The 16,872-nt window shown below is 33.0% G+C and overlaps 1 protein-coding gene across 1 annotated transcript; it reads right to left on the reverse strand.

Annotated features, from left to right (window-relative positions):
• Window positions 1–15,783: 15,783 nt before the first annotated feature.
• On the reverse strand, window positions 15,784–16,666 carry LOC123231321 (poly(A) polymerase alpha-like). The gene has a single exon (XM_044657584.1). The coding sequence runs from the start codon at window positions 16,664–16,666 to the stop codon at window positions 15,845–15,847; it is 822 nt and encodes a 273-aa protein (XP_044513519.1). The 3' UTR covers window positions 15,784–15,844.
• Window positions 16,667–16,872: the final 206 nt, after the last annotated feature.

Genomic DNA, 16,872 nt, shown 5'->3' on the forward strand with positions numbered 1-16,872 from the left:
AGAGAGAGAGAGAGAGAGAGAGAGAGAGAGAGAGAGAGAGAGAGAGAGAGAGAGATTTCATGTTAGGGAATTGAAACTGAATTAATATTCTGGATCAGAGAAGCAGATTGGGAAGAATAGAATGTCATTGCAGGCAATCTGGGATCCATATTAAAGATCATTGATCTCTAAGGAGAAAGTGTGGTCTTTTTGTCTAGGATTTATACAGTTCACTCAATCGCTTGCTCTTCCTTGCATGTGTTTTGTTGCTACTTATGTGACCATTGTTGACATCCCTACTTATTTTTATATTTGTATGTTTGTATTCCTTGCTTAATTTCTCACTCAAAAACACGGTTTACTTGAATACTTCTTTCTCTGATTATTACACTTCCTCATTTTCATACAAGAATCATTATAGTAATTAAAGAAAAATCAAATGTTGCAAATCTTATTTATTTATTTATTTATGAAAGTATCTGAAAATGTGAGATGCAGCATCTCATTTAAAGAAAGACAGATTTTCTTAATCTTGTATTCACAAATAATTTAATATTTCATTTCTTAAATAATTTAAAAAATATTTTATTTCTTAAAATATTTTAAAATCTGTTTCAATATGACAAATTTTTCCTAATTCTATTTTATTTTATTTCATCTTTTTACATTTTTAAACCCTTAACTTCTGTGTATTGGCTCCTAGGTGGAAGAGTGGTAAGGGTGGGCAATGGGGGTGAAGTGACTTGCCCAGGGTCACAAAGCTGGGAAGTGTCTGAGGCTGGATTTGAACCTTGGACCTCCCATCTCTAGGCCTGACTCTCAATCCACTAAGCTACCCAGCTGCCCCTCCCAATTCTATTTTATTTTAAGAGGTCAAAAAATATTCAAAAAATGGTATGCAAACTTCATCAGATTGCCAAAGACATCCATGGTACAAAAACACAACTTGAGAATTATTGATCCAGAAGAAGGCATAATGAATATTGAAGGGTCTTTAGTCAATACAACATAATCATGAGCAGAAGGAAATCATTGTATTTTGCTTTGAGAAAGCTGAATAATGGGGCATAATAATTTTAGTGATTTGATTTCTGTAATTTGACAGTAATTCTGCTATTCATTATTTCATCATACCTCTCATTAAAATTCCCCAGCTCACTGCAAGATTTAAACAATTGAATACATATGTCACACTCTGATCCATATAATCATGTTTTATAGGGTTGTCTTGATATCTGCCCATTATTTTGTTATAACTTTGCCTGAAAAAGTAAGTATCATCAGCAAAAATATTTTTTCCCATTCTTCAATTTTCAAGTCATTGTATTGTCTAGGCCAAGAATTATTTCTTCATGGCAGTGATTAGAAGCTATTTAAAACAAAACAAAACAAAACTATTATTCTTCCAACTTCAAGAAAAGCTATGCTCTTACACTGAATAAGGATCAATAACAACCAACCACCAACTCTTTCTCAAAGGCTTTGCTTTTTTTTAAGAAGATTGATTAGTCCTCTATTTAACAATAGTTTATCTCTTCTTGAAGTTATTCATTTTCAGTCCCACTTTCCTTTTCTCTTCAGTATGATTAATCCTTTCTTTTTCTTTTAATTTTGAGATTGAATGATCCTAGAGGCTATTGACTTTTCCATATCAACAACTGCTACAATATGTCTAATAATCATTGAAGTGTACTCTTCATGGGCTACAACTTTTCCACATAGTTAACTTTTCATATTTATAAGTAACAGAATTATAAGTAACAGAATAAAGAGAGAAACAAAACCCATTTACATATCGTGAAATCCAGCATTCAAATGACAGAACTAAGAAAGGGGGGGGGAAGCAAGTCAAACTAGTTCAAACTGGTGAAAGGCTAAGATTCTAAATCACACACACACACACACACACACACACACACACTCACTCACACACAGACGACTGTGACAAAATGATACCATATTAAAAAAATTTTCCCAAGTAATTAATTCTGATGAAATTTGAATGTCTCTTTTCCTTCTCCTTTTCCATATTTTTAAATGATATGACCATTTAATATTTATTCCATGCATCCATTTGAAGCTTATTATTGAGTATGGTATAAATTATTGCTTGAAATTTAATGTAGTATACCAAGCAACTTCCCAATCTTTCCAGTGCTACAAGGATAGATTGCTTCTGTGTCTTAATTAGCTATTCCATTCCATTAATTAATGTGTTTTAAAATTGTAAATAATACCAATTTTTTGGTTTCCTGCTTTATAGAATAACTTGAGATGTGATACAGTCCTTCTGCCTCCTTCATTATTTCCCCAAAGAGTATTTTCTTCTTATTCTTCCAGATATATTTTATTATTATTCCTTGTCCCCCCGCAAAAAAAAAACACTTTGGTAATTTGATTAATATGGCATCAGATGTGCACACAAATTAATTGTATTAATATGAATTTAGTTATATTAACATTACCTAGTTATGTGTAATTAACATTGGTCCAATTTGTTTTTATTTCATAAAGATTTTGTAGTTGCATTTCTCTAAGTCTGGAGTGTGTCTGGAATTTGCTAAAACCAAAAGATTTATTGAGATTGAATCATCAGAATAGTAATTAAAAATTGTTTTCCTTCAGCAAAAACATAGGGAGCCTTTCTTCACAACTATTCATATTATCACTGAGAGAAGTTAGTTCACTAGTAATCAGACTCACTTGTAAGACATGAATATATGGCCAAGATGACTCATACATATGGTCCTACAGAAATCTGATTTTTAAAAATTCCCTTTTCTCATACTTCTACATATTACTTATCCTAGTTAGAACAAATCTGCTGAGCAGGCTCTTGCTCAATTCCTTGATCATATTCCTTGCCACTCCACAACCCATGATAGCTTGGCCTAACTCAGAAAAGAGGGAATTGAGGTTTTACTGCTTTCAGACTGTTCTATATATATAATGCTGGAGTTGTCCATGTTTCTGGATATGGTCTTCTCAAAGGTTCTCAAATTCAGACTTCATAACCTGGAATATTTTTACCCTGAAATATATTGACTCTAAATCCCCTGTGCTGTTGTACTTTTTTGTGTTATAGAGGAACTCAGTGGTGTTTCTTTTTGCTTTTGTTTATGAAATCTGCATAATTAAATATCTTGGTCAGGGAGTTGGGCTTTTCTGGAACCATTCACTTAGCTATCTTTTGTGTTCCAACTCCCTTGACTTTTTTTTTTTACAGTTCATCTAAATGCAAAAAAGAAATAAGTAAAATAAATAGAAAAATGTTTCCTCTCCTTAAATATTTTTAAAGAAATTTATTTTTTGAATATTCGGACAACTGATTTTTAATTTCCTATTTCCTTTTCAAAGAATATATTGTTATGAATCAAAAAGCTTTAACTGAGAAGGGATTTATAGAATTCCTACTTTACTATGGCAAAAAATGGTTAAATCCTTACTCTGCAGCTAAAATAATGATAGCTTAAATTTGTAAAGCACACCAATCAAAGTGCTTTTCTCATTAGAATTCTGTGAGTTACTTAGCACAACTTTTTATCATTCCTATTTAGAGGATGAGAAAAATTGAAGATGAGAGAGTTCAAGTGACTTCTTCAAAGTCACCTAAGTAGTAAGTGGCAAAGTTAGGTTTCAGAATCAGACATTCTGAGTTTTTAAAGTCCTCCTTTCTCTTGTGGTACAGTTGCCTTCTCCCTTCTTCTAACCCACATGCACATCATCACAACCACCCACACCTTTCGTATAAAGAGAACTTTATTTTCCTTTTAAAGGTAGGAACTGCCTATTCATACATTTAAGTTGGTCTTCCATTTCTGGCATTCAAGCTGATTTGGAATCTTGAGACAAAATAGCTTTCAGTATTCAATTTACTATGGTAGAAAATAATACCCTCATCATAACTGTGTGGAATAAGTGTGGCATTTGAATTCTTTGATAGCTTCTAAACTGTTACAAAAATAGTGAAATGGCAAATGAAGATTTTTCCTGCACTTGTGCTCAGGGTACTACTGAAAGAAACTCTTTATAATATCCACAAGGGAAAGTCATAGTGAGAAAACCATCTGGGTATAACTGTAATGTTGCAGTTAGTAATCATGAAGAATGGAGTTTTATATTTTATATTGTTTTAAATGTAAGGTTCATTAAGCTTGGTCTTTGAAGACAAATTTTAGATCTTTTACTGTATAAAATTTTGGAGGTTTTGTTACAAGTACATATGAATTTTTTAAGTCTGTTATAATAAATTCTGAACTTTAATAAATGTTAAAAATTTTAAAAACACAGTCCACTGGAATTTATGGACATATAAATCTAAGGAACAATTATCCATGTTGTATTATTATCTTCTTTAGATGTTAGGAATTCTTTACATTTCTCAATGGGGACATATACAAAAGGACTATGATTTCCTGTTCACAATTGGAATGCAGATACAATAAAATTTTATTTTCCCATAACATGCCTTTCATATTCAAGGTACACAAGAATAAAAATGATTCTAAGAAGCATTCAATGACAGACATTTTAGAATGCAAAGCTAATTGCTTGAACTCTTCACTCATTTTGTATTCCAAAAGGTAAATAAATTGTGGTGGGTTTATGAGCATAGTGTAAATTATTTATATTGCAGGTGCCAGAGACATTGGAAACTACTATGTCAAAAAGAGAATGCACTATCTTTCATACATAACCAACCATCTGTCAAAATTACCTATTCATGTTGGAGGTGACACCATTCTCTAGTCTTCCACATTCTTAACTTTGTTGTAATCTTCTGCTCCTCACTCACTTCTGTCCTTCAACTCACATATTTGAAGAGTTCCTGAATTTTGCTTTTTATCCCTTCCATATAATCTCTTGCATCTTATGCTCCTCTCTTCTAACACAGCTACAACCTTATTTCAGACCCTCATTATCTCTTGCCTAGATTGGTACTACCTAATAATAGACTTCCTTACCTTAAGCCTTTTCCCTACTTCATTAATGTTGCCAAAGTGATGTTCCTTAAGCTTTGGTCTTATGAGCCACTCTCAACTCAATCAAGTGATATGACTCCCTATTACCTTTAAGATAGAAATGTAAACTCCTCATTTTACCTTTTAAAGTCTTTTATAACCTATCCTCAATTTATCTTTTGTTTTCATTCCTTTCTCTCCTATTTTCTGTGATCCTGATAAATCATCCTTCATTCTATTCCTCAAACAAGTTACTTTATCATCCTTTTTCTTATCTTTCCACTATTTATCCCTCATTTATGCAATGTAGTCCTTCCTCATCTCTTTCTTACTGAATAAATTTTGTCCTTAAAGATACAAATCAAATTCCACATGAAGTCATTCTTGATATTCCCTTCAAAATATTAATGTTATTCCCTCAAACTAACATGTATCTAACTATTATGCATTTATTCTCTTTATATATATATGTGTGTATATATATATATAGCTAGTATTTATAAATGTGTATGTACCCTGTATTTATAAACATATTTTCCAGTTTAGAATATAAAATAAGATACCTGTGAGTAGGAATGATTTCATTCATAATATTTTTATCCCCTGTGTTTGATATAAAACAAAAGTTTAATAAAAGTTCATTAATTGATTGGTTGGGATGAGGTATACTGAAGTCTAGTAAAATGTTCATAGAAAACTATGATTTATAAACTGAGAATGAATCAAACTCAAAAATAGATGAGAAGGGAAGGAGTAGCCATTGTCTAGTCTGACTTGTCTTATAAAAGGGCTCATTTCCATTCAGGAGAAATACAATTGATTTGAATGTACTACTGTTACTTTTTCTATGACTTTTTGCCTGTATATTCTTCACTTCTCTACACCTGTGTATGTATTAAGACCCCCTTCTCTGCCAAGTCTTCCCTCATTATCCCACCCTACAGTGATATCTTCTAAAATCCTACCACACTTAATGATGGTGCCATTCATTTAACAGTTATAGTATCTTAGAGACTACTTCACTCTTCTCCTTAATTTTATAGACAAAGAAATTGAATTTCAAAGGAGATAGCTGGCTTGAAAAAAGATACCCCATTAAACATGGATTTTGAAACAGATCTTAAGTTTACAACCAGTGCTCTTTCCAGCACTCTGCATGGCCTTCAGACATATTCTTTTGCATCAGCAGTTATCTTTTCATCTTTTTATACCTTTTTACTTGTGTTAGTATGTATATATAGACACACATGTATGTGTGTCTATATATATGTATGCATGTACATGTATGAATAGTTGAACTGTGACTTGTAGAATACTATATGCATATGCACATACATATCTGCAAAATATCTACATGCATACTTGAGCATGTACACATATACATGGATCTTTATATGAATGCAAGCACATATGTATACATATAATATGGCCAAATAAATTATAATAACATTTGATAACTTCAATTTATATACCATCTCAACATTTGCAAAGATTCAGCTCATTTAATCCATAATAACCTTAATTATCTGTCAAGGTAGGCAATATAGGTATAATTATTTCTATTTTATTGATAATGAAATATTGACTTTTAAATTGAGACCAAATATACTTAATATTTCTTTATATTATCTATAGTGCCTTGACTACGGCAAACCCTCAACACATGTTTATTTTTTGACAAATGAATGGAAAAGCTAAATTCCTTCTAGTGGATAATTTAAGAATAATTCCATTTGAATTAATGTGTTTCCTCCCAGTGAGAAGAAATTTCTAGTCTAACTTAGCTTAGTTAGATATTAAAGTGATAAATATAATAAAATATTGCATCATATGTTGCTTATATACTTGACTTCTTTTTGATTAACTGGATAAGAGATAATTAACTGTCTAGGAATCTTGGAAGAAACACATATAAAACATTTAAATTTTCAAGTGACACATACATATGCTTATTTCTTAGATGAATTAACAGGGATGCAAAAAAAAACCAATAAATTAGGATGTACAAAAAGGAACACTACTTTTACAAAAACTAAATTTTATATCCTAGACATAAGTTCATGTAATTAAAATGTACAAGTACAGAAATGGCTAGGCAACAATTTTTGAGTAGTTCAGCATGTACCAAAATTGCTTAAGAAACTAACAAAAGCTAAGATTGTATCCAGATGTCTACTGTCCAGAACAAGAGAGGTACTAGCACTAGAGTTACTGGTTTGTCCCAGACAAACTAATCTGTAACAATTTTGTATTAAACTTTGCACAAACTAGAATTTGATCCCAGGAGGAGAGCCATTTTGGTACCCTACAACTTTGGGGCTTCAAGATTTAAGATTGTGTGGAGAAGAAAATACATAGGAAAATAAATTAGATTGTGAGCTCACTGATGTCAAGAACTCTTTGTATCCTCAGAGCTTAGCAGAGCTCCTGGAACTTAGAAAGCACTTAATAAATGTGAGATGACATAACTTGACTTCAAGAGGAAATGAGAGCTATGCATTCAAATGACTATCATTTAGAAAAGTTATTATAATTATTTTTCATGGTCCAATAAGATCCTAGAATCCACACGCATATGGATTCTATCCATACTATATCTATATCCATGGATTGTTAAGAGATGTGACAAAGTACGTGGCACATGATATTAGTAATGATTGTACAATTTTAAATCAATAGGAGAGGCTTTGAGGTTGATGTTACTTCTTAGTACTTGAGCACATACTCTCCCAAGAATTCCAAAATCTCATTATTCAACTTAACCAGGAGTCCTCAGAGTCTCAAAAAAAAAAATGACACTACCTAAACTCATATGGAATTGATATGTTTCAAAAAGTCAATACATTGATCTATGGTGAGGACTATGTTTTCCCCTGTAAAGAAGGTTGGATGTGGTCAGGGGTGAGGAGTGGGGCTCATTTTCAGAATGCCACTTTAAGATTATAGGGGATCAAAGATAGGAAAGTACTTATGTGTATAGACCTACTAAGTCCAGTCAGATGCTTCTATTGATTAGCAGACCATTCTTTTTCCAACAGTGCTAGTCCTCCATTTTAGTCACTTTAGAAGTAAAGTTTCTATATTCTCTCCATAGCCCCTCATTTTGAATATTAATTGATCTTTTCCAGTGTTCTAAACATATTATTATTTTCTTTTTTAAGTGTTTTGCTTTATTTGGGGAGAAGTTTTCTGGAAGGCATTTATCTCCCTTTAAACATTTTATTGCTATCTATAGATTGCTTTATTGGAGTAGGTTATGCCTCTTTTGCCCAGATCTGTCATTAAGCTATTATAACATACTGTACACTGCTCAGAAATAAAACATGGAATGGGGGAAGGAAAAGCTCTTAGTGGAAAAAAAAAACACAACACATATGTATATACATATGTATATGTATATAATATATGTAACTGTGAATTCCTCTAAAGTGTTCTCTGAACAAAATGGTTTTATACAGCACACCACCATTTCATTTTAAAATCATTAGGTCCAATAAATTCAGAGGGTTATAGAATCATTTCTTTCTCCCGAGAGTCTATGACAACATACCTCCCTGTAATTCAAAGTAACCACATGTTCATGATAATGTCATAGGTTTTCACATTAAAAATCTATATGAAAAGTAGGAGCATGAATCATGTAACCATGTTAAAAATGAATATTAATAAATGATTAAAAATTTAAAATAAAATATATATGAGACCAATAAGTAGAATTTTTCATTTCTCATTATATGCTACAAAGTTGATTTAAATGGATGCAGGGAACAGATACCTTAACCAAATAATCCTTGGCTTATATGAATGCTCTTCAGACTCATCAACAGAATATGGTGAAGTATGAAGAAATATTAAAATATTTGAAGAAATATTGAAATATTTTAATAAAATGTTACAAATATTCCAATGAACTGTAATTTTATTTTTAACTTTTTCAACCATTCTTTTTATTTTCCTTGGTTTTTGAAGCAAGGAAGGAAAGGTAGATATGAGGGGCATTCTGGACCCCAGGCTAAGGGTAAATGGCAAGAAAAAAAAACTGAATGCCCTTATTAAAGTACAGGGAACAATAAAAATTTAATGGAATGTATGAAGCAAAAACAAGTATTGAAGGTCTAAAGAGTTTTACATCAAATGTTTACTGCCTATATGCTAAATCCAGCTAATCAAAGTTTAAAGCTTTTATTCAACAGAATAATGAATAATATGCACTTAAAAGATGTGTAGATTAGAATTAATAATAAGAAAAAGGATACACATGTACACTTATATGAATGAAAAATGATACATTATGTATAATACATAAATAATACTATACATGATAGACACATCTATTACATATATGCACTCATATGTAACATAAATGGAACATATATGTATATATGTGTGTGTGTGTGTGTTTTATTTTGAACTTGAAGGAAATGAGAATTTTTAAATCTCCCAAAGAAAAAAATTGGCAGAGGATTTAGTTCTTTTGCTAGTAATTCTGCTAATCATCTTTATATGAACTGATGAAACACTCATTTTTTCTTTGAAGTGCAAATGAAGATAAGAGGTTTAAAGTGCATATAACTAAATAAGCTCTGTGTGATATCTCAATATTTGTTAGAGCAGTACTGTTTTAGATGATGGTTAAAATTTATAAGTCTACAAAGGAGAGGATCAGCAAGCTGTTTCTAGATGTTACTTTCCCTGAAGTGTCCAGATTATTTTATAAGTTTTTGTTTTCCAGAAATGTATTTGAGAACTGATTTTCAAAATGTTTATTAACCCTTTTAGTTCATAATCTTCCAGCTAGGGTAACAAAGTCACTAAAATATGTACAGCAGTAACACTTTGCTATAACCATGCAAAAAATCATCCTTCTTAAAAGAAAAAAAGTTAAAATTAATGCTTTCTTAGTCATATTAAGATATTAATTCCTTTCAACATTTCTACTTCACACTAATCAATATCATGATTTATTACCTATATAAATTATGAAATATCCAGAATTTGTCAAATCATAAAAGACAAAAAAGATCCCCGAATCAAGGAATTGTGCTTTGAACCAAAGTGTCACACAATAGCTAAAAGTAGCTCTTTAGAGTAATTCTGTCTAAACTAAAGATTAAACTCTCTCCCTCCTTTCCAAAGCACAGGGCAATTTAATCCATTTCAGTGAGAGAGAGATTCTGGCCTTCATTAATATGGTTAATTGATTTTTTCAGACTTAGAACGGTTCTTTCAAATACATCAATATCTTTCATTCCATTGTAAGGTAAGAGCAATGCCTATTTAACTGTAGGGCTGGCTGACTGCCCTTTAAGAGAGCAAGAATTCTGCTGAGAATCATCATTGAGTAAGCTCCTTGTGCCTGAGGCATAAAAGACCCAACCAATGGGGAATTAGTGTCAGTGTTTCAATGGAATTCTCATTCCTCAAGAACAACTTTGTGGCCTAGCTGGTCACTTACTATGGTAAATGTGGAGGCCTAGCAATTGCAATCTTTTTACACATTCTAATTTGTCAAATTAAAAAAAAATTATAGTATATGAATCTCTCATTGCCTTCTAATTAATTGCAAGCCTAAACATTGGAATTACATGAATTAGGCCTGGCCCAAAAGACATGATTATTTATACTGAAAAAAACAATGTATTCTTGATAATACATTGAATGATGATGAAGGTGGCTTAAAGGGGAGTATATATGTATGTAATCTATGCATATACATGGATGAGTGCAATTCTATATCATCTCCCTTGATTATATCTATTTTTATCTCATTATCTCTATATGCCCATTTTATCTAACCAATTAGAGACCAAGGGGCATGGTAGACAGAGTATTGGACCTTGAGTCATTGAGACCTGAGTTTCAATCAAAATATTAATATTTGCTGGCTGTTACAATGGAAAACGTATCTATGCTTTCTTCGTCTTAGTTTCCTCATTTGCAAAATGGAAAAAATAATACATGTAGTAGCAATCTCAAAAGATTTTTGTGAAGTTCTAGTGAGGATGTAGGAAAGAAAAGTCTAAAGAAAATACCAATTGATTGTGGTGCTACCACTACTCCTGCTGAGTGTGCTGAGTCACATTTTCACATTTGTACATGAAGAGGAATTTGTATGATATATGACTACAAGTTATTCTCTTCTATTGTTTTCTTTGCACACACACACACACACACGTGCACACACAAATAATCAATTTTTAGTTGGAAACTATCTCACAGATTGTCAAATACAACAAAATCCAAAAGAATGAAAATTGTCTTTTATGAGTGGTGAACTAGTTTCTGCTCAAAGGTGTCCAGGAATAGACAACACATTACCTTATAAGGTCGTATATTTTGTTGAATTAAAAGCAGCATGACTGTCAAATGTGATGTTTTACTTGCAAAACATCTCATTGCATTAATGTAATATATGAAATATTTTTATCCCTTTGTTTCAAAATATAAATTATCTATTTTTTTCAGTTTTCTAGTTTTTCAGTTTTCCACATCACAGACCTTGAATTTGAATTCATTAGGGTCCTATCCTATCTTTTCACATGTACAAAAAATGAAGTAGTTGGTAACGAGTGTTAAGGTTTAACTTAAAAGCTCCCCCTCTCCCATGAAGTCATTTTTAAAAAACTGCTGTTTGCTTATCTAACTAACTTCTTAGATAAAAAAAGAATAATTCTTGCAGCATTTGAATTGTGGCTAGGCTATAAACATCCTTGGTTTGTATTTGCTTTTGTATCAGAAAAATCCATGTATGAAGTAAGCTTGTGTCATTTGATTTCTCCCATTAAGATACAGAGAGAATTTGTTGAATAAAAGTCAGGGCCAAAAAATAGATACCAATTTAATCATCTACAGAGAGAGACTAGAAAAATGTCACACTTTATATGATTCCTTGGGATCTTTTTCAAATGAAAATATTTTCAGGAATCAATACACAATTTGGGGTCAGACAAAGTTAACAGAACTGGGTACTCTTTATAACTTAAGGAAATGTTTTCTAGTAAGTCACTAAAAGTGATTTTTCAGTGATGTGCATGTTTTAAATGTCACGAGTTCTTTTGATAATCTTTTATGTGCACAATGACCTATCTTTTCTACTTAGCTGACTTAAAGCAGAACTGAGAGAGTAAAGAGGATTGGATAAAAGGGGAAGGATGGGGAAATCTAGCTTTTCTAATCCTGAGATGAATACAATCCTTGTGGATCAACAAGGCATCCAGGCCTTGCTTAGTGCAGAGGTTCTATAAAAACTCCAGCTACAACTATCATAAGATTACATGGAAAGGCACAAAAAAGTGATTATTGATGATAGGCAACAAAAATTTCTGCATAAGGCTAAAACAATGAGTCAGTTACCCATTATACACAGTCATAATTTCAATGTGGAGATTTTGTTTTATCATCCAAGCAATAATATAAAGCAATGCTGATGTATATGTATATGTAAATTACACAACAGAGAAAAATTTCTCATAGACACAACTGCAAGAAAATGGCAATAATGACATAAACTCTCTTTTGAGTACAAACCTAGTAGTGGGTATTGCTGGTCAAAAAGTGTCTTTCAAAGCTATTGGGGGTGCAGTTGGGTGGCTTAGTGGATTGAGAGCCAGGCCTAGAGACAGGAGGTCCTACCTTCAAATCTGGCCTCAGACACTTCCTAGCTGTGTGACCCTGGGAGAGTCACTTCATCCCCATTGCCTAGCCCTTAATATTCTAATACACAGTAACTTAATAGACTTATAACTGTAATGGAGGATTACCAGGGAAGTTAACGAATATTATCTGTGGGTTCACACTGGGGTGAGGGAGACAGGATTGACAGATGGACAGGACCAAACAAGGTAGGGAGACCAGGTTTTAATGGCAAGGAGGTGACTGTTGAAAGAAATGGCAGTTAGCCCCAACAGTCACTTAGTCCACCTAGGCAAGGGCCTATGGACGCAGCAGACAAAAGGCAAAGGTTTATAACAGTTTAATTGAGGGAAACAATAATAAAGGATGTGAATAAAGGATTCTACACTTACATGCTAAGGACAAACCACAGGGATAGGGGAAAGACTTGACTACGTTAAACTAAGACCTAAGCCAGGCAGGGCCCAGAGAATAACAGGACAAGTGGGAATCCTCACAGTAGAGTCCAGAGATGTTTTCAGGATGCCAAGAACCAATTCCTCCAGAACTGATGGTCCAAAGTAGCCCAGTAGGGAGGGGAAGTCTGCAAGCTGTCCACCAGATCACAGATCACTCCCTACTCAGTGCTGTCATGCAGGATAGATGTCCTCTGCTTCCAACCTTCACCACACTCCAGGATCCCAGGGAATCAGGGTGCAACTCCACAAGCTCTGTCCCAGGAAATCAGTTACTACTTGTCTCAACCACCATGGAGTCCTTCTCAGAGAGTCAGTGCCACTTCCTGCTTCCCCATTCCATTTTGGAATTCTCCAGGCCCTTCTTGCTAGGTCTAATACTAATACTAATACTAATAACTAAATAATCTTCCTCACAACATAACTTAATAGTAACTTAACAGTAACTTCTATTGACTCCAAGATGGAAGGTAAGGGTTTAAAAAAAATCAAAGCTATTTGGACATAATTCAAAATTGCCTTCTAGAATGGTTGTATCAATTCACAACTCCACTCACAATGCATTGCTGTCTCAATGTTGCCATATTCCCTCCAACCTTTATTATTTTCTTTTACTATCAATCATATTGACCACTCTACTAGTTGTGAAATAGTATCTCAGAGTTGTTTTAATTTGCATTTCTCTAATCAGGAGGGATTTAGAAACCTTTCATGTGATTATAGATAGTTTTGTTTTCTTCATCTGAAAATGCCTATTCATGGGGGATGGCTTGATTTCTTATACATGTAACTTAATTCCTTACACATTTCAGAAATTAGACCTTTGTCAGAGAATCTTGTTATACATTTTTCCCAGTATGTGGCTTCCTTTCTAATTCTGGCTGCATTGGTTTTGTTTGTATAAAAGCTTTTAAATTTAATAATTGAAATTATTAATTTTACATCATGTAATGTTCACTATCTCTTGCTTTGTCTTGGGGACCTTTCCCATAGATCTGACAGGTATACTATTCTATGTTCCCCTAATTTACTTATATTTTCTCTCTTTATGTTTAAGTCATTTACAATTTTCTAATTTATCTTGCTATAGGGTATCAGATATTGATCTAAACCTAATTTTTCCCATACTCTTTTCCAATTTTCCTATCAGGTTTGCCAAATAGTGGATTCTTGTCACAAAAGTTTGGATCTTTGAGTGTATTGAACACTACCTTACTGAGGACATTTACCCCAAATCTATTTAATTGATCTACCCTCTATTTTAAAGCCAGTACCATATTTTTTGATGATCACTGCTTTATAGTAAAGTTTGATATCTAGTACTACTAGGTGACCAACATTGACATTTTTTCCAAATTAGTTCCCTTGATATTCTTGATCTTTTGTTCTTCCAGATGAAATTTGTTATAATTTTTTTCTAATTCTATAAAAATGTTTTTGTAACTTATATAGGTTTGACACTTAATAAGCAAGTTAATTTAGGTAGGATTGTCATTTTCTTTATATTAGCTCTTCCTACTCATGAGAATTAATATTTTTCCAGCTGTTTAGATCTAATTTGACTTGTGTGAAAAGTGTTTTGTCATGATAATGCACATCCTTTATTTATTCCTGCTGTTATTGTGAAGTCTTCTAACTTATCCCCTTTTTAGATGATACTAGCTATTGGTTTTAAATAAATGCTACTTATTATTTTGAAGAAAGGCCCATTTATTCCAACACTTTCAAATGTTTTCTTCTTTTTTGCAATTTTTTTCCAAGTAAGATTTATTATAAAACTTACAATTTTCATCAAAATCAAATACAATTAAAAACAGGCTTCTGACCTGTACTAAAAAGGTATTAAACCATTAAACATTTATATAAAAATATTAGGTCTTCTAGGCTCCTAGGAAAACATCTTATAAATATTTGAAGGGACTTCCTTATTATTAAAAAAATAAAGATGGGTAATAATCTATCATAGCCTACTGAAAATACTCAACAGTCGGCTATGTATTAAGCAAATCAGTGAGATATAATTTTACAAATTTAAGTTAACTGTAATCCTTTCCCATGTAAATTGTAAACTTTTTACAAGAACTTCTCCCCTCTAATAATGTTAATTTTTAATTCTTTGATCATCATAACATACCATTCTAGTGGCCTACAATATTCAGGTATTAAAATTTAGTAGAAAAACCACATATTTAGCATTTGTCCTTCTAGCCAAATCATTGACATGACTTCCACTCATTTAAGTGATGTCTTCATCATTAAAGAAAACTATTTAAATTATTTGGCAACCAATTATGAAGGATAAATAGTCTCTTGAAAAGGAAGAAATGGGAGGGTGGAGATAGGGAGAAATACATCATCAAAAAAGTGTTTACTATTCTAAATATTAAGAGTTTCACAGGAAAACAAAAATCCACAAATCTAATTCTAATGGAAATGTTTGTCTAACAAAAAGTGTCATATATACAGATATACCAGTGTAAATATTTTAAAAAGCAATATGTCTGCCATGCCTTAAAATACATACTTGTACTTTTGAAAGAAGTTGGGAGCTTCAAAAAGTTTGGACCACTCTGCCTTACTCAGCAAAATTTCATCTGTGATAGCAAGACCTTGTTTAAACTCCTCAACCATGACCATCTGTGTAGAAACGGACACATTGTACGTAGAATTCTGTTGTGGGTATGCTGGTGTAATTTTAGGCATAAGATGGTACCTATCACTGGGGTTTACCCTTGGGTCCCATACAGGCAAATTAAGATTGCATTCTTCTGGTTGTTTCAATAGCACTGGATTTGGCCATTCCCATTTAGAAAATACCTAGAAAAATTTATGTACAAGAGTTGATGCTATTGCATTTGGATAAAGCTGGCAAGTTCTTGCTACTAGCATAGCCCAGGAAACACCACCGAGGAAACCTAATATATTGGAATAGATGTTGTGGCGTTTGGCCCAAAGTTTGATAGCTCTCAGAGTTAACCTGAAGTTGTCAATGTTTGGTACTAGATGTAAAATTTCATCGGTTACCCTGCAACCATTAAGACTTCTTATGCATCTAATATCTAAATTTTTTAGTAGACTGTCATCACGAAGGTTCAAATCTTCAGGAATAGTCTGCAGTGATAATCTTGCAAACAAAATATCAATCTCTATACCATCAAAACATACCTTGATAACTGGTACAAATGCCTCTTCAACAGCCCTTAAATCTTTTACTTCTTCCTGTAGCTTCAATTTTTCATAGAATGAGGTGAAAAAGTCACTTCGGTCAACATGTCTTGGTGCAACACACAATGCATCAATATCAGAACCTTTTGTATGAACTCCTAATCTGTAGGATCCAAATGTAAAACTTTTTCCTCCAACATTTTCAATTACAGACTGTGGAAGATTCTTGCTTTCACTGATTTCCCGTATCCATTCTTTTACCAGGTTATTTAATTTTCCCAAAATTAAAATCCTGTGCTGCAGTTCCTCTTCCTCTTCAAAAACCCCAAAGGGCTTTAGGGTTTCAATTAGTTTCTGTGTGAGTATGCAGTCTGTCTCTTTGGGGGCCGCTAAACTGATGGGAGAGGTAATGCCATAATGCTTCTGTGGCGGTTGTGTTCGTTGTGATCCCTGGGTTGTAACTGGAAACTGCATCATCCCTCGCGCCTGCAACGCCCAGTCACTTCCCCCCTGCAGCCGCCGCCACAGGCACCCTGGGCATGATCTGCTGAGGGGGGTCGCCTCAGCCCTGGCTCCAACCCCACTCCCGCGCCCGCGCCCGCCACTTTAAGCGCTTCTCCTTCTTGTTTTTTTGCAATTTTTATGCCCTATTACATAGTCAATCTTTGTGAATGTACCAT

The sequence above is a fragment of the Gracilinanus agilis genome, chromosome 1, assembly GCF_016433145.1.
Source record: "Gracilinanus agilis isolate LMUSP501 chromosome 1, AgileGrace, whole genome shotgun sequence".
Classification (NCBI taxonomy): Eukaryota; Metazoa; Chordata; class Mammalia; order Didelphimorphia; family Didelphidae; genus Gracilinanus; species Gracilinanus agilis.

Bases quoted from the DNA above. Each gene is read 5' to 3' on its own strand.
- LOC123231321 (XM_044657584.1), bottom strand. From the start codon at position 16,666: ATGCAGTTTCCAGTTACAACCCAGGGATCACAACGAACACAACCGCCA.